Raw genomic sequence first — 27,239 nt, forward strand, 5'->3', positions numbered from 1 at the left:
CGGAATACTCTAATGTTGAAATTGTCATGGGTAAATCACTTCTAACACTAATATGAGAGTTAAAAGACAAAAATATTGGGCTTCCCTGGTGGCGCAGTGCTTGAGAGTCCGCCTGCCGATGCAGGAGACGCGGGGTCGTGCCCCGTTTCGGGAAGATCCCACATGCCGCGGAGCAGCTGGGCCCGTGAGCCATGGCCACTGAGCCTGCGCGTCCGGAGCCTGTGCTCCGCAATGGGAGAGGCCACAACAGTGAGAGGCCCGGATAACCCAAAAAAAAAAAAAAAAAAAAAAAAAAAAAAGACAAAAATATTACAATAACTAACTATAATAATTTGTTAATGGGTATACAGTGTAAAAATGTAAATTGTGGGGCTTCCCTGGTGGCACAGTGGTTGAGAGTCTGCCTGCTGATGCAGGGGGACATGGGTTCGTGCCCCGGTCCAGGAGGATCCCACATGCCGTGGAGCGGCTGGGCCCGTGAGCCATGGCCACTGAGCCTGCGCGTCCGGAGCCTGTGCTCCGCAATGGGAGAGGCCAGAGTCCTTGAACTTATACCATAAAAAAAAAAAAAAAAAAAAAAAAAAGTAAATTGTGGCATAAAAACAAAACGTGGAGAGAAGAGTGTAAAAAAGTAGAGCTTTTGTGTGTTTGAAGTTGTCATCAACTTAAAATAGACATATGACGTTTAATATAAACCTCATGGTAACTACAAAGTAATAACCAATGATCGATATACACACACAAAAAATAGAACAGAATCACAGCATAACACTACAGAAATTCATCAAATCACAAAGAAAGAGAGAAAGAGAGGAACAAAGGAATTATAAAACCACCAGAAAATAATGAAAAAAATAGCAATAGTAAGTCCATATCTATCAATAATTATTTTAAATGTAAATGGACCAAACTCTAATTAAAAGACATAGAGTGGCTGAATGGATTAAAAAACCAAGACCCATCTAATTCTCCTAAAAGAGACTGACTTCAGCTTTAAGGATACACATAGATTGAAAGAGAAGGGATGGAAAAGATATCCCATGCAAATGGAAACCAAAAGACAGCAGGGATACCTATATTTATATAAGACAAAATAGACTTTAAGCCAAAGATTGTGATAGGACACAAAGAAGGTCATTATATAGTGATAAAGGGGTCAGTTCATCAAGAGAATATAACATCTGTAAACATGTACACAACATAGGAGGACCTTAGTATATAAAGCAAATATTAACAGATCTGCAGAAGAAATAGCACTACAGTAATAGCAGGGAACTTCAATGCCATGCTTTCAACAATGTATATATAGAACATCCATACAGAAAATTAATAAGGAGACACTGGACTTAACATAATGTTAGAGCAGATGGACCTAAAGGACATATAAAGAACATTCCATCCAACAGCAACGGAATACACTTTCTTCTGAAGAAGAGCACATGAAACTTTCTTCAGGATAAGTCATCTGTTAGGCTGCAAAACAAGCCTTAATAAATTTAAGAAAATGGAAATCATATAAAGTGTATTTTCTAACCACAATGGTAAGAAAATAGAAATCAGTTAAAAGAAGAAATTGAAAATTTCACAAATATGTGGAGATTAAACAACAAACATGCTACTGAACAACGAATGGGTCAAAGAAAAAAAATCAAGAGTAATCAGAATATATCTTGAGCCAAAGGAAAATGAAAAGACAATACAACATACCAAAATTTTGGAATGCCTCAAAAGCAATTTCAAGAGGGAAATTTATAGAAATAAATGCCTACATTAAGAAAAAAGAAAGATATCAAATAAGCAACCTAATTTTACACCTCAAAGAATAAGAAAAAGAAGAAAAAACTAAGCCCAAAGTTAGTAGAAGGAAGGAAATAACAAAGATCAGAGCAGAAGTAAAAGAAATAGGGACCAAAAAACAATACAAAAGATCAACAAAACTAAGAGCTGATTTTTCATAAAGATAACTAAAACTGACAAACCTTTAGCTACAGTAACTAAGAAAAAGAACTCAAATAAAATTAGAAAATCAGAAATAAAAGGAGACATTACAACTGGTGCTACAGAAATACAAGGGATCATAAGAGACTACTATGAACAATTATACACCAACAGATTGGATAACCTAGAAAAATGTATAAATTCTTAGAAACATACAACCTACCAAGACTAAATCCTGAAGAAATAGATAATTTGAATAGACTAATTACTAGGAAGGAGATTGAGTCAGTAATCAAAAACTTCCCAACAAACAAAAGCCCAGGACCAGATGGGTTTACCAGTGAATTCTAGCAAACATTTAAAGAAGAATTAACACCAATCCTTCTCAAAGTCTTCCTATAAATTGAAGGGGAGGGGGGAACTCCCAAACTCATTTTCTGAGGCCAGCATTACGCTGATACCAAAGCAGACAAGGACACTCAAGAAAAGAAAATTATAATCCAATATTCCTGATGAAACATAGATGCAAAAATCCTCAACAAAATATTAGCAAACTGAATTCAACAATACATTAGAAGGACCATAAACCATGATCAAGTGGGATTCATTCCAAGAATGCAAAGATGGTTCAACAGCCACAAATCAATCAATGTGATATACCATATTAACAAAATGATGAATAAAAATCTATATAACCTATATGAACTCAATAGATTCAGAAAAAACATTTGACAAAATTCAGCATTCTTTCTTGATAAAAACTCAACAAACTTGGTACAGAGGAAATGTACCTCAGCATAATAAAGGCTTATATGTCAAGCCCATTGAGCTAACATCATACTCAATGATGAAATGCTGGAAGCTTTTCCTCTAAGATCAGGAACAAGACAAGAATGCCCACTCTCACCACTTTTATTCAACATAGCACTGGAAGCTATTAGTCAAGAGAAGGAAATTAAAAGATGCCCAGATTGGAAAGGAAGAAGTAAAACTTCTATTTGCAGATGATGACATGACATTATATATAGAAAACCCTAAATACTCCACCAAAAAGCTGCTAGAACTAATACATTTGGTAAAGTTGCAGGATACAATATTAATATATAGAAATCTGTTGGTTTTCTATATACCGAAAACAAACTATCAGAAAGAGAAATTAAGCAAACAATTTACCTTTACAATAGCCTCAAAATTTACAATAGCCTCGAAAATAATAAAATACTTAGGAATAATTTTAAGGAGATGAAAGAGCTGTACACTGAAACCTTTAAGACACTGATGAAAGAAATTGAAGAAACTACAAATAAAATCAAAGATATTCCACATTCATGGATTGAAAGGATCAATATTGTTAAACTGTCAGTACTACCCCAAGTGATCTACAGTTTCAATGCAATCCATATCAAAATTCCAATGGCATTTTTCACAGAAATAGAAAAAAACATTTCTAAGACTCATATGGAATCACAAAAGACCCTAAATAGGCAAAGCTGGAGGCCTCACATGTCCTGATTTCAAACTATATTACAAAGCAATAGTAATCAAAACAGTATGGTATGGGCATAAAAAAAGACACATAGATCAATGGAACAGAATAGAGAGCCCACACATAAACCTACATATATATGGTCAGTTAATTTATGACAAAGGAGCCAAGGATTCACAATGGGGAAAGGCTAGTCCCTTGAATAAATGGTGTTGGGAAAACAGGATAGCCACATGCAAAAGAATGAAGCTGGACTCCTATTGTATACCATACCTAAAAATCAACTCAAAATGGTTCAAAGACTTGAACACAAAACCTGAAAACATAAAACTCCTCAAAGAAAAAATAGGTGATAATCTCCTTGATATCAGTCTTGGCAATAATTTTTGGATCTGACTCCAAAAGCAAAGGCAACAAAAGCAAAAATAAATAAGTGGGACTACATCAAACTGAAAATCTTCTGCACAGCAAAAGGAAACATCAACAAAATGAAAAGGCAACCTACAGAATGGGAGAAAATATTTGCAAATCATATATCTGATAAGTGGTTAATATACAAAGAACTCACAGAACTCAATAGCAAAAAAGCAAATAACCCAATTAAGAAATGGGCAAAGGACCTGAAAAGACACTTTTCAAAAGAAGACATACAAATAGCCAATAGGTACATGAAAGAATGCTCAACATCATTAATCATCAGAGAAATGGAAATCAAAACCCCAATGAGATATTACCTCACACCTGTTAGGATGTCTATTATCTAAAAGACAAGAGATAGCAAATGCTGGTGAGGATGTGGAGTAAAGGGAACCTTGTGCACTGCTGGTAGGAATGTAAGCTGGCACAGTCACTCTGGGGAACAATATGGAGGTTCCTCAAGAAATTAAAAATAGAACTACCATGGGCTTCCCTGGTGGCGCAGTGGTTGAGAGTCCGCCTGCTGATGCAGGGGACGTGGGTTCGTGCCCCGGTCTGGGAGGATCCCATGTGCCGCAGGGCGGCTGGGCCCGTGAGCCGTGGCCGCTGGGCCTGCGCGTCCGGAGCCTGTGCTCCGCGACGGGAGAGGCCACAGCAGTGAGAGGCCCACGTACTGCAAAAAAAAAAAAAATAGAACTACCATATGACCCAGTAACCCCACCTCTGGGTGTATATCCAAGGAAATGAAATGATTATCTTGAAAAGATATCTGTACTCCTATGTTCATAGCAGCATTATTCATTCTAGGCAAGGTATGGAAAAAACTTAAGTGTCCATTGACAGAAGAATCGATAAAGAAATTATGATGTGTATACACACACACACACACACACACACACACACACACACACACACATACATACATACAGTTGACCCTTGAACAATGTGGGGGGTTACAGGTGCCAACCCCCCAAGCAGGTGAAAATCTGTGTATTGCTATCTCTGCCTCAAAAATGGAGGAATTGATAAATGGCTCACCCAAGGGCAAGAAGCTGAAATAGTTTGGATAGAATCAGGACTCAAACCCTAATTCTTTTGATTCTGCATAATATGATCTCTAATCAAACACAAACTTTAGTCAAAGATCTATAAAATGAAAATACAGATACTGTATTTATTGAAAAAAATCCACATGTAAGTGGACCCATGCAGTTCAAACCTATGTTGTTCAAGGGTCAACTGTATGTATGTATGTGTATACACACACACACAATGGAGTGTTATTCAGCCTTAAAAATGAAGTAAATCCTGTCATTTGCGATAACATGAATGAAACTGGAGGGCATTATGCTAAGTGAAATAAGCCAGGCAGAGAAAGACAAAGAGTTCATGGTATCACTTATATGTGGATCTTTAAAAAAAAACGTCAAACTCATAGAAACGGAGAGAGTAGAAAAGTGACTGCAAGGGCTGGGGTAAATAGACGTTGGTAAAAGGGTACCAACTTCAGTTGTAAGATGAATAGGATCTGAGGAGCTAATGAATAACATGGTGAATATAGTTGAAACACTGTACTGTATAACTGAAATTTGCCAAGAGATGATAATTTAAATGTTCTCACCAATTAAAAAATAGTAAATATATGATGTAATATATTAATTCAGGGGGAATCCTTTCATAATGTATATGTATATCAAGTCACGTTGTACGCTTTAAGTAGCTTATAATTTTTTTCATCAATTATACCTTAATAATGCTGAAGAAAAGAACAAAATTATTGAAAATTGTTGCTTCTGGCAAATGGAATTTAGGAATAGGAACGAACTGCTTTGTAGTATTTGAGCTTTAAAACCATGTACATGTTCTTCTGATAAAAATGAAAATTAAATTTAAAAAGCTATTTCTAAGACCTACTTCATCAAAATGAATATCTAAGTGGAGTACAGTCCAGGTGACAGCTGCAGTCAAGCCTTTGGGCCTTGTTAGAGGACAAGCCAAATGAATAACACCCCTGGCAGAAGTCATGCATGGTTTTGCCCAGATAGGTATGGATCCAAACAAAAACAATTTTCCCGGCTGCCCTATCAGAAAGCAGCATGGCTCTGTGGTTAAGGCCATGGGTTTTGGAGCCAGAAAGAGTTGGGTTCACAGCTGCACTAATGTGTAACTTTAAGGTAAGTAAGTTAACCTCTCTGAGCCTCAATTTCCTCAAGTATAAAGATGAGGATAATAATGGTATTTGTGAGGATACTATTAATTATAGTAATTATAACCTCATAAGGGTATAAAAGTATCTGTGAGTTTCTTATGAGGATTAAATGAGATGATACATGTAAAAGCAAGGTACCAGGCACATAGTAAGTCATTATAAATATTCTCTAGTATTATATCTTTAAAGAATTTTTTTAAAGGTGCTTCTATTCTTGGGGAATTTGACACACTGCCATAGAACTCTCAAGGCAGAACTGTTCTATGTCCACATACTTGCTTTTGTGTTTGTAAAGGTTATAAGAAGGGCATCTGTGGTTCACGGGCAAAACTGACAGAGATAAGGAAGCTCCAACCTGTGGGATCTAGCCTGAGGTAAACCTCCAGGTCTGGTTAGGGCAGACACTTCTCCCCGCCTCCCCTTCCTTTGCTCCTCTCTATAACGATTTTCCTCTATTTTTACCCATAACATACAGCTGAAGTATAGTTTTCATTAGTTGATAAAGTTAACAAAAGCTCATAAACCTCAAGCAACCACTTTTTATATAGAAAGCCCCCCCCCCACCCATAGCTCTTTGTTGGTTTGAATTGTTTTGTTAGCTGATTGGCCCCTAGTGTCATCTTGAAATATTTGGGCCCCATTCAGGTTGGGTTTCAGTCAGAGGGAAAGAAAGGGAAGAGGGGAAAAAGAAAACAAAAAAGAGTAAGGAGCAGTGGAATAGGGTAATCAAATCAGTCAGTTCTCCAAGGACACTGCAGGGTTATGGAAAGCATTTCTGGATACCTGCCATGTGCAGGCATTGTGCTGGCCTGGGAATACAGATGAGAAGCAAAGGGCAGAGCTGCGGAGATACTTCGAGGACAAAATAAGCCTAAATCGGACAGAAGGGAGAGGAGCCGGGCATCAGCAGGCATCAGGGATCATTAATTAGCTGCCCATAGGTCCTTAGGGACATTTCTTTTCTCTCCCATTTCTGTGGGGGGGGCACACAAATTCCAGATCTGGGCTGCACTCTAATTCTGTAGTGTTGCTATGAGTATCTCGCACCCCCTCCCTAGATACTGAGGAGTTCAAAGTGAAAAGGAATAAAAAGCAGCCGCATAGCACAGGGAGATCAGCTCGATGCTCTGTGACCACCTAGAGGGGTGGGATATGGAGGGTGGGAGGGAGACGCAAGAGGGAGGGGTTATGGGGACATATGTATACATAGAGCTTATTCACTTTGTTATACAGCAGAAGCTAACACAACAATGTAAAGCAATTATATTCCAATAAAGATGCTAAAAAAAAAAGAATATGGCGATATGAAAAGAAGAATTGCTCTTTTTAGAGACTAGTGGGGTTCCGTGCTCTTAGCTGTTCTTTTACCTGATGAAAAGTTGCAAACCTGAGCAATCAACTCAATTTCTTCCTTCTTTAATGAGGAAGCAATTATTCTTCTGCTGCTCAGACCTACAATAAAACTAAATAAAATGCCCAATGCTCTGGCAGCTTATTTTATTCCTTTCTACAAAGCCGATGAGAAGAGATATTGTAAGTTAATACAGACTGCAGAGACCAGAATTTCACAAAAACCATATGAATAAGGGCATAATGGCCATTCCACATACCTGGTTTGTTCAATCAGATTTACAGTATACAAGAAGTTGCTGCCTGTATTCCAGTTTATTTTTAGTGCCAAGGTTTTATTAAGTCAAACAACATAAACCAACGGTCCCAAACTATCTTTGCTGTCAGCTACAGGAAACTTTGGTAGGTTTTAGTCTTAGAGGAAGAACTGTTCTCCAGAATCCTCCCAAACCACACACGACAGAAGTACTTGAGCAGGTTAAGTAAACTTGATTTATCTTAATTCTCAGACAGAGTGCCTTTTCCATAGGAAATCGCTAGACCACATGTATGTCTAGCACACAAAGTGGATTCTTCAGATTTTTAGCCAAGCAAGGAGACACATGGCCTCAAATAATTTGTCTGAAAACAAATCACAGACCACAGACATCGATTCAAAGCAAGAATGGTTTATCAGGACAATTCTACTTGCTGTAAGATGGACCTAGGTTTTGGTTTTATTTTCAGTTCCAGTTTTCCCACTGATTCTGTGCATGGCTTCAGATAGCATAAGATTACATCATTTTAGAGCTGGGAGAGATTTCAAGATCAATTAGTCCACACTTTGTGTCCTTTTAAGCAGTGGTGCAACACAATTTTTTAAGCCATATACTTTATCATTTCTTCCATTCACGGAACTAAATATAATCATAGTGGTCTTTGCAAACAAAGTAGTTGGCTCCGGACAGGAGAGGCTCTTCTTAATATTTTTCTTTTAGTTCAACAAGAGCCACACAATGAGGTTTCATGGGGGAAAAAAATAAGTGGAAAATAAATATTGGAGAGTGGCCTAGATGGGTACTGATTCAGTGGACACTAACATCTCTACATTTTCTTTGTATTTTTAGGGGCAGGGGTGAGAGAGGGATCCTCCAAAGAAGGTGATAGAGTTGTGCCACAGCTTTTTGCCTCTGTTAACAGATCTCCTGCTTCACCTGACTAAAACAGCTCTGGCTGCCCACAAACAGCCCCTCTTCCCTGCGTACATCTATCACCCCAGCTGCAAGAAGCCGTCAGCAAGGCTGGGCCTCTCCCTGCTGTGCCGCCCTGGGAGCTGCACCCAGGTTCCTCAGGGCAGCCAAGTGGCTCCGTTTTCTAGAGACAGAAACATCTCACGCCAGGTGTGCAGCTGAACTCTCCCAGCAGCAAGACACCTGCTGGATGGTCCCGTACTGTGGGTTATTTTTCGAGCTTCTGCAGAGTAAATAAAATTTGGCTAAGTCGTTAAAAATGGGCAGGGAGACGGTAGCATCGTTGACTGTCTTTTTGATTCTAGAATAGTGTGTGAACACTTAGAATTTTTATCCCGCAAAGCTCTGTAGATCTATTTTCCTCTGCCTTGATTCTCCTGGATGTTCTAACACCAAGCTCTACTCCACCTATGTCACTGTGTAACGATTAGCCAGTAATTATCACCTGTTTTTAGAGCTCCTGTTTTTTAGTCAGGACAAATGATGGAAAATGCGACTAAAATAAATTCTTTATATGTGTCTCCTAGAATTGGAAAAAAGCTAGATATTCTTTCAGAAGTTATTATCTTCCAGCTTTTCAAACAGGGAATTCCAGAACCTCATGGGGGAATTTTAACAGCTATAACTCAAAGTTTGCTTATTTAGGGAGTTTACTATGTATTTTGACTCAAAATTTTCCTCAAGTAATGAAATGTGACTGAAGTCATTCTTTATAGCTAATAAAAACCACCTGCTAACTGCATCCTGTACATACTTCCTTTTTATTTTACAGGGAGTCTTTTATTAACATTAATCTTGGATCATGGTTGGGGTAGAGAAGATACAATAGAAAGAAATGTTGCATTAACAACGTAAGACAGTATGAAAAAAGCTTGCATCAAAAGAGCCAACAAACCTACATTGGGGAACTCGTAGTTTTATTATGCTTGCTGTAGCCTTGCTGTCAGTAGTAACTTTGAAGACTACTTGTATTTCACCTAAGTTGTGCACATGGATTTCACGTGGAATACTACTGTTCTTTCTTTTCTTGCCGGCCTGCTTCATGCCACCCTATCCTTTACTGTCAAGGTCTTGTCTCAAGTATTCCACAAGGCTTTCTCTCCTCTTCTAAATTGCAGAACCTGGGTGTAAGTCCTACATCGGCATGTTCTTTTACTCTGTGTTATGATGTTTCATGGGTGTTAGTTTTGTTTCCTCGGGTACCTTTAGGCTCAGAAATCTCAAAGTAAATGAAATGATTTGACTTCACTTTATTCTTCCTTGGTTATTTGACTAATAGTGGTTTCAGCACGTAATTTTAATATTTCAGCTCAAAACATTTTTGCCCATTAGATAGACAGATTAATCTCCATCATACCTCTGAGAGTGCAGAATATATTTACAAGCTCAGTGGGGGCTGGGATCTACTGAACTACTAGACCACCACAAAGTTTCCCATGGCATAGACTAAATAATTTTCATTAGAAAATTTACATCCATGTGTGTTATATTTGTCCCCAGTGTGAGAATGTTCTTTACTTCAAACTACTGATATACAACTTTTAAATCATGACCCATTCGGGACTATCAATATAACCCTGGTCAAATCACATTTATGAACATTAACAGTCTTTATATCTGAATGGATTTCATTTAACTGTACCAAACTAAAAATAACATTAAATAAGCCACATACAGACATGCATAGTGGCCCCAACTTTATGCCAAGATGTAAAACTTGGCATGGAGTTCTGATTACAGGGATTCCTAATCTTAGTTTAATACTGCTTTTTCCAAAGACAAATCCAGAAAAGGTTTCCTTTGGGCTTTGCTCGTCTTGGGATAAGGATAGGTTGCAGAGGTCCTCCTTAGAAGGTGCACTGATGACAGACAGCAGAGACAAGCAAGACACATAGGAGGAGGGTGGGATAAAGAGGACAAGGTTGTAGCTGAGTCTGAGACAATTACAACCAGAAGCTAGATGTGAACCCCATGACCTGATTGGTCCTGTGATTCCAGAATGAAATCCAGGTCAGCCCAAAGGCACGTTTCTCTTATGTACCCATTTGACCAATTAGGTCAGATGCCAGAATGGTACTCATGAAAGAAATTAACAAAAAGTTCTTTTAGTTAGATTTGTTCTACCAGCTGCTATTCGTTATAAGTAGCTCTAGTATCAAAAGTGATTATTCCAACTAAATGAAAGTCAGAATGAAAATGAAAATGAAAGTCGGAGCAAGGCACTCCCCAGTTACCATCCTTTAGGGTCTCCCCATCACTTGACCATGTTTCTTGATCTGGCACAGAAGGCCCTCCCTAACTTGGCTTCTGCTTCTCTTGGCTTCTACGGCTTCTGTCCACTTTTTGCCCCTCACGCTGGTGAAAACAGCCCGTTATTCACCACAAACAACCGTGCCATTTCGGGCCACTGCTGACATGTGCTATCCTCCCTGACATTCCTTTCTCTTACCACAGTCACTTAGCTGGGTCCAGCCTACTCCTCCTTCATGCCTCAGCCTGGGGGTCACCTCCCCCAGGAAGTTTTTCCTAATTTCCCCACACTTTGCGATGTGCCGCCCACTCTGGGCTTCTGCCACCCCTGGTGCAGACTTCTACCAGAAGTCTCACCACTTTGTGTAGAATAATCAGTCATTAGCGACCTACCCCACTAGCCTCGAGCTCCTCAAGGACAGGTACCATGCTTACTCCTGTTTGTAGGCACAACACCAAGCACAGGGCTGAGCACATTGTTGGCACTCAGTAAATGTTAGCTGAATGCAGACCCAAACCTTTTACAAACAAATCAGGTTTAAAATGTCACTGGCATTATCCTACCTCTGATTATGAGCTAATAGGTGCACTGTGAAATCTGAGAACAGCCTGATTCAGAAAAGGAATACAATGAACATTTAGAAATTGGATGCCCTTCAATGTAGTTTCTGTGTACTACACAGCTCACTTTTTCCTAAGTGGAATAAAAAGCAAGAAACTGCAGAGAAAAACCAAGTTTTGTAAGCCCAAATCCACCTATTAAAAAGTCCAAATTAAATGACCTTTTCTCTTTTACTCTTTCCTTAAAATAAATTATAGGCTCTCTCCCTGTTAATCTTGCTAAGGAAACAGAACCAAGATCATCAAATGGGCTTTTACTGAAATATGTGCTTATTTTGGCTAACTTAATACCTTCAAGAAAATTAGCAGTTACAAAATTCTCCATATTACAACTCAGAGAACTTAAAAGAAAAAAACATATACTGCTGGAAAAGTGTTGTTTTTGCTGTATAGGACTCTACAGTTTATATACAGCAAATCATCTGTAATGAATTAGATACTTCCTTTTCTCCTGAAAAGATCAGAAAAGTCTCCCTGCTGTCAGAGCCCAGAGAAGCTCTTCTGGGTGTCACAATCAATACCCAATTCAATTCAGTCACATGACAATGAAAGATACAAGAAATAAAACATGAAAAAAAAAATCTCTGATGCTGAAGTTCCAGTCTTCACCTCCACTGACCTTTTTCAACACTGAGGAACTTTATCAAGTTATGAAATACTCAACCTGGAAAAACTCCTGATTGTGTGAAAATTGATCTATGTTGCTTGGGATACTATAACTTAAGATGTCAGGGGTGTTTTTGTTTTGTTTTATACTGAAAGTATAGACAGTTTATCAGACAATGTTTTGGAGCTTGAAGAAAGAAATCGATTTTTCACAGAGAGTGAAATTTAGTCCAGAAATGAATTTAGCACATTGGCTTTGTCATGGAAATGCTTGGCTGTATCCATTTGAGAATCTCCTTGAGCAATACATTTGACAATTTAGCCATGTAAAACAAAACAAAAACAAAAAACCCCTTCCCTACTACATTTCTAGAAATGCCTAAGGCCCTTATTTTTCTTGAAATAATAAAATGAACTGATAAAATATTAGGTATTTTAGATTTAAAAAGGAATCACAAAACTATACAGCATAAACAAGATAAACAACCTGGTATCAATGTGTAGTAAGGAATGCCAAGAAAAGTTGTTTATTATTGAACAATTGTTAATATTATATATGTCCATTTTCAAAAATCTATTCTCATTGCTCTATATTAAAAAGACCCAAAAGCAAAGGGTTACTGTGTCTGGGACTAGTCTGTAGCTATACTAAGCATTAACTATTACAGACTTTCACCTACATTTGTCACATGGCTTTTGTTTCCTTGCCCTCTCCTTCCAGCATGCCAGGCAACTTCTTCTGTGCTTCAAATCTAGTTTACACCATCCATCTCCAGTTGTCTCTGGTCTATAGACTTTTCCTCCTCTAAATTTTGGTATTTAATATCAATGTTTGATATTAATGGCCTTCTATCTTTCAATGTTCCCAGCTGTACTGTTAACTTACAAGACCATCTTGTCAGCTCTTGTAGCCCCACCAATAACTTGCATATTTGTAAACCATGACTCTAGGGGTATCTAGTGCTGTGTATGGAAAGCCAAAGAAAGAAATGCAAACTAGACCCTCCCTTAAGATAGAGAAGGATGATGTCGTTTTACTCCTTTGTTATGATTTTTGCACTCTCAGAATTCATCTGTAATAGCACTGGTGGCTCACCTTGTGTCTGGTTTTAGATTTTCTACTGTGGAGAAGGTTTGATTTGTAGTTTGAATGGACTTGTTCTTCCCACTGAATGACCCATTTTCTCTGGATATAACTTCATACTCTGAAAAGCAAAAAAAGCCAACAGATACTTGTCTTTATGCTCTGGTGGACTGAATGTTCTCGAAGCTAACCGCATAACAGAGTCAACTCTCATAAAAGTGAGCAACAAGATTGCAGGTCTAGAGACGTATTGATCGTACACATTAGCAACTTCCAAATAGGGACTGTCAGAGGATGATGAAGGTCCCAAAGCATTTGGGGAGTTGCTCATTGACCATTTCTGTTTTCTCTTTACCAGAGCAGCAAAGGGCTGGTAACTGTGAAGACTGTTGATGCTCCTATGGTAGCGTTGGTTATGGATAACCTATGATTTTGTTAGGTAAGTCGATCGTCTGCCATTGCTGGAAAGCCCAGTGTGGCTTTGTAAAAAACATTGTATGAGGAGCGGTGTTTCAGTAGAAGCACATTTCCTGCTCATGGGGCTTCACAATATAGCTAGGAAAAATGTCACTGACTACATGTACTGCTACATGGTACTGCTGCAAAAAACTGCTGCAAACAACCACAGCAGCAAATAACAGTTAATCAAATAATGAACTATACTTTTCTATAGTTCATTATTTTGAACTACAGAATTATGGGATTTTGATACCTACTGCTTATGTAAGTTACATAAATTTTGTACATACTGCTAACATATACCCCCTTGATAATTACCCTTGAATTAAAAAAATTATGCCCTCAAAGTCTGCATAGATATCTGCATAAATTTAACTTAAGGGAAGGTTTCTATGAATTTGTAGGGCTAATTAAAAGAAAGAGACTTTCAGGGGCTTCCCTGGTGGCGCAGTGGTTGAGAGCCCACCTGCCGATGCAGGGGACACGGGTTCGTGCCCCAGTTTGCGAAGATCCCACATGCCGCGGAGCGGCTGGGCCCGTGAGCCATGGCCGCTGAGCCTGCGCGTCTGGAGCCTGTGCTCCGCGGCGGGGGAGGCCACAACCGTGAGAGGGCCGGGGACCGCAAAAAAAAAAAAAAAAAAAAAAAAAAAGAAAGAGACTTTCAGAATAAGAGAATATAATTTACTAATTTACTTTCCCTGCTCTCAGCTGGGGTTCAGTTTAATGCATGTGACAAGATCACACAGACGGTTAAAAAAATCAAACAAAAAACAACCAACCAACCAACAAAACCCTACTCAAAAACAGCTTCATCAGTATGAAGAAATACACAAGTGGTGGGCATCAGGGAAAGTGGGAAGGTTGCAAAGGAGCTGGCAAGTTACTGGGGATTTCTGCTGTTAGCACTGAGACCAAAGGTAGGAGATGGATATCGGAAATAAAACTGAAATTATAGAGTAACTCATGGAGACTTATAATCACCAATTTTAATTTGGGAAGGATCTTTACTGGTGAAATTTAAAAAGCCAAAAAGGAGGATCACTTTTTCTGAGTAATTCCCTATGACCATCCTTTTGAAAGTCTGAAATTAAACTGGAAGGCAATGGTCATTGTATCTGGACACATTAGTGCAGCTATTAAAGGACTAATGGCCCATATTTAAGATTCCTTCCTCAGACTCTCTGCTCCCAACCTATGTCTCAGTTGGCTTTCTATTCTAAAGGAGTGTGGAAAGAGAGGAAGAGGTAGGATCCCAAATTCAGTTATGTTCGTTTTATATCTTTTCCTCAGCTGTGAAGGGACATTTACTAGAAAAAGATCAGAGTAATTAGAATGGAAGTAAAATTGATTTAAAAAAAATGGAAACTGCATGACTTAATGGAAAGAGACAGACCAAGCCACTTGCCTGGATCTCAGTCTCAGTTTTACCATCTGTAAAATGTCCATAGTGTCTCTTCATAGTGTTGCTTGTAGGGATTAAAGAAGGAACATATGGAAAGTGCTTAATAGTATTTTGCTCAACAGGTGGTACCTATTATTATTATATCTTTTATTATTCCTTATTATCCCCGAGTTGTGTTTTGAAACTAGGATCACAAAAATTTGAGAGATTCCAATTGGAAAGATTCAAGTGCTGCTTAGTCACCAAAAGAGCAATTTATATGACACTCCAGCTGGTTATCCATGAAAGCAATCACCTTCAAAAAACATCTTTGTTTGGGTCATTCCTCATCGACTGTGTGATATTCTTTTTAATATCACCTTAGCCTTTTAGCATACTTCAACACTATAGCACATCTTTTCTAATTTTCTTTTGACTCAAGTTTTCAATGTTAATTTAATACTATTTTTGTCCTGAAAGACTGGAGTTTTCAAACTGGATCTAGAAGTTACCTTCATGATTAAAAAGATATTTAGAATTTTTCTCAGAATTCTTGTCTTAGAATGTATATATCTTTCCTTTTTAATGCTTTAAAGTGATAATAGCTTTTCATAAATCCACGAACATTATAAAAGTCTACCACCAACAACAAAAAAGTATGTGTCCATATTTCTTATTTTAAATGGGGATTTAAAAAATAATTTCATTAACAGTAAAGATATAAGAAAATCTACAAAGAACTTACACAATAATTGGTCTGTTTTTTCCCCCTCAGAGGGTTTTATTGCCCTATTATGAGATAATTCACTTTGAACATAATTATTTATTATAAATATTGGGAACATCACTGTCTGGTCAATACAGCATGAAAATAACAAATGGTGATACTACTCTCTGTTAAGTCTTATAATCACAATAAATTGATAGCAATAAGAATTATTATTATTATAAATAAAAAAACCCTGAAGTTCAAAGAGGCTAATTATAGATCCAAGTTGCATTATCTAGAACACAGTTGGTCTGGGATTTAAATCTATGTCAGCATGCTCTTGATGTATCACAAAATGACACCTTATAAGTAATTTAAGTTTTCCAAGGACCCAGGCTGTGGCCAATCTCTATGGTGTACCTATTTCTACTTTAGTGTAGAAGGGATATGGAGAAGCATCTGAATTTGGATGCATTTACTAGAGGTGAATACATGCCAATCAATTAAAAGATTACTGACAGAAGTCAACCTGGGGAATGAAGAATATGTTTCACTCTCTTTTTGTTATCTTTCTTAATCCTTTCTTGAAAAACCATTTCCAGTGACGTGAGAATTAATCTCTGTATTATCTGAGCTGCTGGTTTATAAAAGATTACATTTGAAATCAAGTGGTATTTAATGGAACACTAAAAATAAACAAAAATGGAAAAAAATAGAACAGATCATTAGGGCATATGTTCCAACATTGAAATATAGACTAAGTGAGTAATGGTTAAATATGGACTTATTTCTATTTATAAAATATAATAGTTATAGATGTGGTCCTTATCCATGAAAATTGTTATCGTAAGTCCAGTATCTAGTGAAAGATCTCAAGCAGCCCATTAACATTTAATAATAATAATAATGTTATAAAACTAGTTGGTTAGATAAAGTATATCCTATTCATGATTCTTTGAAATTACAGGTTTATATAATTTTAAAAAGTTACATGATGAAAGGAAAATCCTACTTTAAATAGTTAAATCAGATACTATTGACATACCCAAGTGAATATATATTAGATTATTAAACAGATTAACCAATTCCAACTTGATATCCTATATTTTTAAGGCAAGTGAAATTTTATAGTTCATTTGGTCTTGCGAGAATGAAGCCTCAGACTATCACAGGAACTCTTTATTAGCACTGCATATGGATTGAGAGTTTTAAAACTCTTTAATACATGTAGATAATCAATACTTAGAGATTGATTTTTAGATATTGGGATGATAATACCTACTGGCATAGTTCCAAGTAAAGAAGCAAGACTAGTCAAATCCCCAGGAACCATGGGCAGTGGCTGGTTCTTTCTCAAAACAAAGGCAAGCTTTGCATAAGAAAGGAAATTCACAAAATATGGTTAAAAATTTAAAAAGCCAGCTAAGCAAAGATAAGCTGCTTACACTGGAAGTTGCCCAGACCAAACAGTTTTGTCTGAGGAGAAATAGCTACTGTTTTCTCCTTTATTCATAGAAAACTTTTTTGGCAGATCCTGAATCTCCCCACTCCTCACCTCGCCCTGTGTACCGCTCTCTACTCTTCCTGACAGCCTCTTAGTGGGCAACTCTATTCTGCCTACCCACCCCAGGCACACGGTGGTGGGGACACGGGCAGCAGGAACCTTGTGTCCTCACGCTGTTTGCTATACCCTCTAGCTGATTTGGGTTGTTAGTCTTCCCACCTCTCCCCTCTACTTTGACTATCCTGTTCACTACAGAGAATTTAAATCCCATATAACAAATTCAAAGAATGACTCAGGGTTTCTTATTTTTCATAGTCATTTTTAGAGAAATTGGATAAGTGACAGAAGAATCAAAATTTCCTGAGATAAGCAGAAAATTGACCAAATTAAAACAATTTTCCTAAAATGATTGAAATAACTTTTAGCCTGCTTGAAAATTCTAGGTCAATCTAGAAATTGGGATGGTGAAAGGAAAACAGGTTTAAATCTTATCAGCAGTGGCAACTTCCCATATGTTATCTGTGATTTTCAGGTAATGAAAAGACTAGATATACCTTCACATTGTGAAAAACAGTTCTGAGAGGAGAAGGAAGGTATGCAACTTAAAGAGATCTGCTAAATTAACAGGGAGACCATAACCAGGACAAAGATGATCTTTTCGCATCTTATGATACTTTTAACAATCATGTACCACAGGGACAGCAGAACTCTGAGGGGACTTGCTGTTCCAAAGATATGCCTCGCAGGCCACAGTTTGAATCAAGGTACCATATTCCCAATGCATCGCACTATCAATGCTTCCCACCGTAGTGACGGTCCACGTGTCATGATCTTACCAGTGACAGTGTCATTGAGTGGCTTATCCCAGTCCAAGATGACAAAGGAGGGACACCCTTCCACAGTGACAACAGTGAGGTTGGTAGGTGGGTTCTGTGGTGGGCTGGTGGCATTCCCTTCTGTGGCCTCCTCTTTGGGGAATCGCTTGACAGAGTCAGTGATGGAGCAGGGCCTGTTGTCAGGCTTTTGGATATACCGCACGTGAGGACCTAAGACAGAAAGGACATTGAGCATTTTTTTTTTTTGAGCTTGGAAAAAAGGTCGAGGTGAACTCATAAATAAAATTATCTGTTTGAGGACATTTGATCTAATACTATAAGCAGATGGATGAAAGCAATGATGTGGACAGTTTGAACTTGTGAAAATCCAGAACCCTATCTTTGGGATACATGATATGGATGTTATTGTTGATTTACTTTTCTAAATAGGTTTAGTTTATGCTAATATCCAAAAGTAATTTGGTCCCCCTGAGTGTGGTTTAAACTGCATAATTTATGGAGCATTGGAAACAGTGCTCAAAAGGGTCTTGTCTCAGTACTGGGGAATGATTAACTTTACACTAAACACAGTTCTGGTCCCACCTAATAAATCTTAAAAGCCTGACTCAAAAGGATCAAGTGGTTTCAAGTTATTTAAACTGCATCCCAGAATAAAATACAAGAATATTTTAGGAATAAAAATATTCCAAACTGGATAAAATAAACAGGAAGATATTACCCATAATGAGGAGAAAAATAAATCATTTGAAGCCAACCTGAAACTTGGATAGCTGTAACAATCATCAGACAAGGAGAGTAAAACAGTTATCATCACTATAATCCACATGGTCGAGAGTTAAGAAATGGATGCTATAAAAAAGACCCAAATTAAATTTCTAGAGATCTTTAAAGGAGGCAGACAAGAAAAGACATGTTATACATAGAACAACAAAGAAGGATTATGGCAGATTTCTCAGCGGAAAGAATGCAAGTGAGAAGGCAGTGAACAATGTATTTCTCTACTAAAAAACAAAAACAAAGACAAAAAACCTTATCATCTAGAATGCTATAACTGGTGAAAATATCTTTTAAAAAAACAAAAGGACAAAAAAAAAAAAAAGCAAGATACTTTTTAGACATACAAAATCTGAAAGAATTCATGACCAGCAGGCCCACTCTACAAGAAAGATTAAAGAAAGTCCTTCAGGTGGAAGGAAAAGGAGGCTGGATGGAAATATAGCACTTGAAACAGTAACTACATAGGTAAATATACACAGTATTTTTCTTATTAAATTCTCTCTGAAAGACAATTTGTTGTTTAAACAAAAATATTAACAATTTAGTGTGATGTATATAACATGTAAAAGTAAACTATAATGACAATAGCCCAAAGGCCAGGAGGAGAGAAAAGCTGCTATACTAATGTAAAGTTCTTACACTATTTGTGAAGTTGTAGGATATCACTGGAAGATACTGTGGTAAGTTAAAGACACATTCTATAAACCCCAAAGCAATCACTAAAATAAACAAAAAAGTTATAGGAGTAGGACAACAAAAAAAGATGAAATGGAATCATAAAAATACTCAGTCCAAAAGAAGGCTGAAGAAAAAGGGAAGAGGGAACAAAGAACAGATGGGACAAATAAAACACAAATAGCAATATGATGATAGACTTAAACCTAACCATATCATTCGTCATGTTAAATGTAAGGTTCTAAACACCCAAAATAAAATGCAGAGATTGTCAGACTGGGTGAAAAAGCAAGATCCAACTATGTGATACCTATAGGGACAAGATTTTAAACAAACAGACTAACAGGTTAAGAGTAAAAGGATGAAAAGAAGAGATACCATGATAACACTTATCAAAAGAAAGCTTGAGTGGATATATAAATATCAACAAATTAGATTTTAGAGCAAAGAATATTACCATAAACAAAAAAAGGTCACTTCATAATAATAAAGGACCAATTCCTCAGGAGTTTATTACAACCCTAAGTAATTTAGGTCTATATGTAAATACAGACCTTTAATATACATGTAGTAAAAAATGATAGAACTGTTAAGTAGAAATAAATCCACAATTAGAGCTAGAGATTTCAGTACTCTTCTCTCATTAATTGACAGAACAGTAGACAGAAAATCGCTAAGGATATAAAAGAATTGCACAATACAACCAAGCAAACTGACTTAATTGACATTTTTATAGAACACTTGTTATGGACTGAATTGTGTTTCCCTAAAATTCCTATGGTGAAGCCCTAATTTCCAATGTGAGAAATCAAAGATACCTTGATCTCAGACTTCTGGTCTCCAGAACTGTGAGAAAATAAATTTCTGTTGTTTAAGCCACCGAGTCTGTAGTATTTTGTTATGGCAGCCCTAGCAAACCAATACAACATTCCACTTAAGAACAGCAAAATACACATTCTTTTCAAGTACACAGAGAACATATACCAAGACAGACTACATTCTTGGCCTTAAAAAATGTCTCAATAAATGTAAAAGGGTTCAAGTAATACAGAGTATCTGACAACAATGGAGTTAAATTAGAAATCAGTAACAAAATGATTTCTAGAAAATCTTGAAATATTTGGAAATTAAATAACATACTTCTAGTAAGTCAAGGAAGAAACCAAAAAGGAAATTTAAAAGTATTTTGAACAGAGTACAAATGGAAACACAACATATCAAAAATTTTTGGATGCTGCTTAAATAATATCTAGGGGAAAATTTGTAGGACTAAATTCCATATCTGAAAAGAAGAGAGGGCTCAAAATCAATGAGCTCATCTTCTACCTTAAGAAATTAGAATAGAGGAGCAAATGAAACTCAGATTAAGCAGAAAAAGGAAACAATAAAGATCAGAGTAAAAAATAAATGAAATAGAAAACAGAAAAATAATAGACAAAATCAATGGAAAAAAAGTTGATCTTTTCAGAAGATCAAAAGAATTGATAAACCTACAGCCTGACTGGTTAGGCAAAAGAGAAAAATAAGACACACATTGTCAATAAAAGGAATGAAAGAGGTGACATCACTACAAATTATACAGATATCAAAGTAAGAAGAGAATATGAATAACATTATGCTACTAAACTTGACAATTTAGATGATATGGACCAATAACCTGAAAGACAAAAATTACCAAAGTTCACTATGGAAAACAATATTCTAAATAGTCCTATACCTATTAAAGAAAGTGAGTTACATGTAAAACCCTTCTCACAAGGAGAATATCAGGCTCAGATGGCTTTACTGGTAAATACTAACAAATGTTTAGGGAAGAAGCAACACCAGTTCTCAACTCTTTCAGAAAATTGAAGAAAAATTCAGCATAATTTTGATACTAAAACTTGACTTAGACATTACAAGAAAACTACAGACCAATGTCCCTCACTGAATATAATTCTAAACAAAATTTTAGCAAATTAAATCCAACAATATATTAAAATGAGAATGCACTATAACCAAGTGGAATTTGTCACTGGAATGCAAAGGTAGCCTACAACTCAAGAACAATTACTTTATCACATTAACACACTAAAAAAGGAAAACCACATAAGCATCTCAATAAAGTCAGAAAAATTATTAGACATAATCTAGCATTCATTTCTGATAATGACTCTCACCAAAGCAGGAATAGAAGAAAACTTTTTCAACACAATGAAGGGCATCTATGAAAAACCTACAGGAAGCACCATACTTAATGGTGAAAGGCTGAATGCTTTTCCCATAATATAAGGAACAAGAAAAAGATACCTAACCTCACTCTTTCTATTCAATATTTCACTAGAGGCTCTAGCCAGTACAGAAAGGCAAGAAAAAATGATACCTAAGTTGGAAAGGAGGAAGTAAAACTTTCCCCTCTGATGACATGATTCTGTAGGTAGAAAATCCAGTGGATCTACAAAAAGACTTACAGAGGTTTGCAAGGTTGCAGAATACAAGCTCATTGAATGAAAAACAATTGTTTTCCTATATACTAGCAATGAACAATTAGAAACTGAAATAAAAAATGCTACTTTTATGGTTTTCTTTACATGGAAAACTACAAAACATTGGTGAGAGAAAAGAAGAACACCTAAATAAATGGTGAGATATACCATGTTCATAGGTAATAAGACTTAATACTGTACAGCTGTCAATGTTTCCCAGTTGACCTACAGATTCAACGCAATTCTAATAAAAATATAAACAGGCTATTTTTTTTTAGACATTGAGAAACTCATTCTAAAATACAGATGGAAATATAAAAGGACGTGGAGTTACCAAAACAACTTTTAAAAAATAAGAACAATGTTGGAAGACTAACATAACCTGATCACAGCGCTTATTATAAAACCAGTGATCAAGACACTGTGGTATTGATGGAAAGGTAGATAAATAGATCACTAGAATAGACTAGAAAACCCCAAAATAGTTCCACATATATATGGACAATTGATTTTTGACAAAGGTACAAATTAAATTCAGTGGAGAAACAACAGTTTTTTCAAATAATGATGCTGGAACGATTTGGATATCCATAAGTGAGAAAATAAATGCATTCATACTTTGTGTCATATAGAAAATTTGACTCAATACGGATCATAGACCTAAATGTAAAAGTAGAAGACTTCTAGAAGGAAACGGAGGAGGTCTTTGTGACCTTTGATTAGTCAAGGACTTCTTAAATATAACATAAAAGATACAATCTATGTATAAAAAACCAAATTGATAAACTGAGCTTCATTAAAATTAAAAAAGAGAAGCCAAACACTAGAAGAAAATACACACTGCAAAGTGTGTATCTGAAAAAGGTCTTCAATCCAGAAAATATGAACACTTTTAAAACTCAATAATAAAAAAATAAGCAACTCCATAAAAAATAGACAAAAAAATTGAACAGACACATCAAAAAAGATATACAGACGGCAAATAAGGACATGAAAGGATGTTCAGCATCCTTAGTCATTAGGGATATGCAAAATAAAATCACAATCAGATACTACTAAACCTTTAATCATATGGCTGAAATTAAAAAGACTGACCATAGCAAGTGTTGGCAAAGATGTGGAAGAACTGGAACTCTCATATACTGTTGGCAGAAAGGCAAAACAGTACAACTGCTGTGGAAAACAGTACAACTGCTGTGGAAAACAGTTTGGCAGTTCCTTAAAATGTTAAATGTCCATTTATATACAATCTAGCCATTCTCCTTGTTGGAATTTGTCCAAAAGGAATGAAAGCATATGTCTACACAAAGACTTGTACATGAATGGTCATAGCAGCTTTATTAGAACAACCCAAATGTCGTGAACAGTTTTAATAAATTAGTATATATCCATACAATAGAATACTAGTCAGTAATAAAAAGGAATAAACTACTGATACATTTAGCAACATGGATGAATCTCCAAATAATTATGTTGAGTGAAAGAAATCACACACAAAAAGTTCATACTGTACTTTTTTCATTTATGTAAGATTCCCCAAAATGCATACTAATCTATAATATAGTTACCTAGGGACTAGAGGTTGGGTGGGAGGAGTGAGGAGCAGCGATTATAAAGATACATGATGAAACTTTTGGAGGTGGTGCATGTATTCATTATCTTGATTGTGATGATATTTCATGGGTATATACATATGTTGAAATTTATCAAATTTTATACTTCAGAAAAACATATCACAAAAGGAAATACTGGGTTCTATATCATATAATCTCTCTTTTACTGTGGTAGATTAGATTACTGTTCAAAAACATTCTCTAACATTCTCTAACAAACTCTGCACTCCCAATGCAGGGGGCCTGGGTTTGACCCCTGGTCAGGGAACTAGATCCCACATGCATTCATACTTTGTGTCATATAGAAAATTTGACTCAACTCAACTAAGAGATTACATGCTGCAACTAAAAAGATCCTGCATGCCACAATGAAGATCCTGCAAGTGGCAACAAAGACTCAACATGCTGCAACTAAGACCCGGCACAGCCAAACAAATAAATAAATATTTCAAAAACATTCTCTATAACCACGGAAGGAGTATACTTCCCCAATCTTTGTTATGAGCTTGGCTATGTGACTTTCTTTAGCCATTGAATACTGGCAGGTATAACACAAGAAGGAGCTTGAAATGTGGTCATGTTTTTGGACTCCTCCTCTCTTCACTTTGTACTGTCATGAGAATGGCTTCTCTTGGGTCACTGTTAGTCTTTCATCCTGGGCACCAAAATGAACAGAAGTGGAGCAGACCTGAGCCTAACTGATAAGAGGCCCAGCTGTACCTTTTGCTAGAAGTAGAACCACCCAGCCAAACACATGGTAGATCAGCTGACCTCCTGGCAATTTGTAGACACATGAGAAATAAATCCTTTTTAGAGTATGCCACTAAGATTTTGTGGGTGTTTATTACACAGCAACAGCTGACTGATACACCCACCAAAGATAGCTTTTTTAAAATGGAGATTTGGAGCCAGTCATACATACCTTTGAATCTGGGCTTCCCAAGAGGATCAGTTTCTCTTGTTGGACTTGAGCTAAAGTCAGTCATATTACCTGAGAATGGAAGATACAATGAAAAAGTAGTAAAACTATAAATATTTAATACATATGCCTCCTAGTCAATTCATTGCAATTTGATTTCAATTATTATTAGTATTACTATACATATTATCCACACTAAAAGGCCTTTAATTGTGTCCTGCTGGTGCCCTTCAGTGTAATAAATAATGATTCAAAGATTACAACCAAGTAGCTAATACTCATTAATAACTTAAGGTATGCATAATTAGTAATGACATGCGATTTAGTAAGAAGCATTGGGTAATCTAGATCTTTTAAGGAAGACTTTCCTAAAGATCTTGGGAACTTCCTTCTATGTCTGCAAAAGGGAAGGAGCACATTCTATAATAAAACATTATAAATAAGTATAATTTTTAAATTAAAAAATTCATAGCAATCATAAAATTGAGTAAAATAGATGATCCAGAACTGGGACTCTTTTCTCCCTAGTTTAAAATCCTTTAGTACTTCGTAGCTAAGCATCCAGTGGGAAGTGACTGATATACTAACCAAGATCTTCTCCTGAGGCAGGAGCTGTTGGTTGCTTTTTATCTGTCTCTGTTCTCTCCAAGGGGGCTTCAGTAGGTCTGAGTGTTGCCCTCAAGGGTGGGGAAGTTACTCGGCCTGATGAAATGATTCCTGTAATGTAGAGCCAAAGGATTCAGGCTTTATAGGGAGCCCTGCTGAGTTCCCCATTTATTTACTCAATAAATATTTATTAGCGCTTACCATGTGGCTTGGCATTATATGCCAGGATTAGAGAGAAAATAAGACCTGGTGTCCTTGATCGGGAGAGATGTGTGAGCCAAATTATACTGGACCATTATAGATATTGTGAAAGCATGGGATAAGGTCTCAGAGAGGACAAGTCTACAGGGAAAGATGATGAGTGCTGGGTGGGAGGAGGGCAGGAATGACTTCCCAGAGGATGTACCAATAAAGAGAAGTGATCAGTAGGTAAGCCTGAGAGCTGTATTCTAGTCAGAGGTTGCAGGAAGAACCAGGTCAGGGAAGCATGAAATCACGTGGTGTGTTGAATTGGAAGGGGTGAGAGCCAAGAGTGCCAGGAGCAGTGAGAGCAGAGTATGGAGGGGCCGGGAAGGGCAGTTCATGAAGGGCCTTGCATACCATGGATTTAGATATTATTTTTAGGTGATAAGGACCCATTAAAAGATTTTCACTAGGGAAGTAACATGATCAGATGAGGAGAGGGTGAACAGTTAAGTTGCAAGGCTGGTGGCAGAGAGAAATCAAGAGACTAAAGCAGTTGCGTAGGCAAGGGCGGAGGAGGTGAACAATGTAAGAAGCAGTGAGACTGGACGGAAGGGGTTTTACATGAGAAATGTCAAGGGGATGGATTCCCAGAGGTACCAATAAAGAGAAGTGATCAGTAGGTAAGCCTGAGAGCTGTATTCTAGTCAGAGGTTGCAGGAAGAACCAGGTCAGGGAAGCATGAAATCACGTGGTGTGTTGAATTGGAAGGGGTGAGAGCCAAGAGTGCCAGGAGCAGTGAGAGCAGAGTATGGAGGGGCCGGGAAGGGCAGTTCATGAAGGGCCTTGCATACCATGGATTTAGATATTATTTTTAGGTGATAAGGACCCATTAAAAGATTTTCACTAGGGAAGTAACATGATCAGATGAGGAGAGGGTGAACAGTTAAGTTGCAAGGCTGGTGGCAGAGAGAAATCAAGAGACTAAAGCAGTTGCGTAGGCAAGGGCGGAGGAGGTGAACAATGTAAGAAGCAGTGAGACTGGACGGAAGGGGTTTTACATGAGAAATGTCAAGGGGATGGAGTGGCCTGACTGCAGATTACCTGGCAGGCATGGGAGATGGCTGGGGGGGAAGAAGAAGAAGTTTCTAAGGTAATGTCTGTGATTCTGGCCTGTAGCTAGAACAGTGTCACTCTGAGATGCTATATTCAACAATGTCTCCTCCACTCTAAAAACACCTATAGGTCTCCCAAACAGGATGCATCCCAAGGTCTAGGCAAGTATGGGTAGAATAGAGTGGAGGCTAGATTAGGTTTTATAGTCCTCCTGGGAAAAGGAATCATTCTCAGACAATAGAGAGTCAAAGGGTACAAGACTGACCCAAGGACTGTGGCCCAGCACAGAATCACAGATGAGCCATTCAGATGGGCTGCTGGTCCAGCCCCTGCAGACTTATGCTCCTGGTCCTGGTGGGAGTAGGCCCCAATGAGAGGGTGAGTGAAAACCATGAGACACTGCACTGCAGCCCGAAGGAGCTTTTTAGAGGGTGCAGAGCAGCGTTCATCCTGGCAAGGAGAGCGGGACTGAGAGGCCTCGGTAGATCTGGAGATAGGGGACAGGTGGAGATGCCTCGTAGTAGCCTAAGACTGTTCTCAGAGGCACATGTGCAAGAAGGCTTGTGTTCAGAGGACTCCCAGAACATTGAGTTGATTTCCTGAATTCCGTACGCACTTTCTGTGATGGTCAGCAGGCCAAATCTGTATAACTGACCTCATTTGTGTTTGGCTCTTCAGTGTAGTCATTTCTTTTGAGTTAGAGGTGGAAAGCACGGGGCAGGGAGGGCACCAGAGTTAATCTCAGAAGTGGGATGTGTTTATACCATCCCACAGGCTGGGTGAGTTATACCAAAGCTACACTTATT

The 27,239-nt window shown here is 37.5% G+C and overlaps 1 protein-coding gene across 1 annotated transcript in view; it reads right to left on the minus strand.

The window, feature by feature from the left end:
• The window catches only part of ABI3BP (ABI family member 3 binding protein), a 114,745-nt gene that overhangs the window by 12,476 nt on the left and 75,030 nt on the right, over positions 1–27,239 (minus strand). Inside the window, exons 40-43 of the mRNA XM_007469979.1 lie at positions 25,117–25,245; positions 24,532–24,600; positions 18,080–18,289; positions 13,203–13,311 (exon numbers count right to left, since the gene is read on the minus strand). Coding sequence (XP_007470041.1) covers positions 13,203–13,311; positions 18,080–18,289; positions 24,532–24,600; positions 25,117–25,245 — 517 coding nt within the window. The remainder of the gene's footprint in view (positions 1–13,202; positions 13,312–18,079; positions 18,290–24,531; positions 24,601–25,116; positions 25,246–27,239) is intronic.

The sequence above is a fragment of the Lipotes vexillifer genome, unplaced genomic scaffold, assembly GCF_000442215.2.
Source record: "Lipotes vexillifer unplaced genomic scaffold, Lipotes_vexillifer_v1.1 scaffold1438, whole genome shotgun sequence".
NCBI classification, from domain to species: Eukaryota; Metazoa; Chordata; class Mammalia; order Artiodactyla; family Lipotidae; genus Lipotes; species Lipotes vexillifer.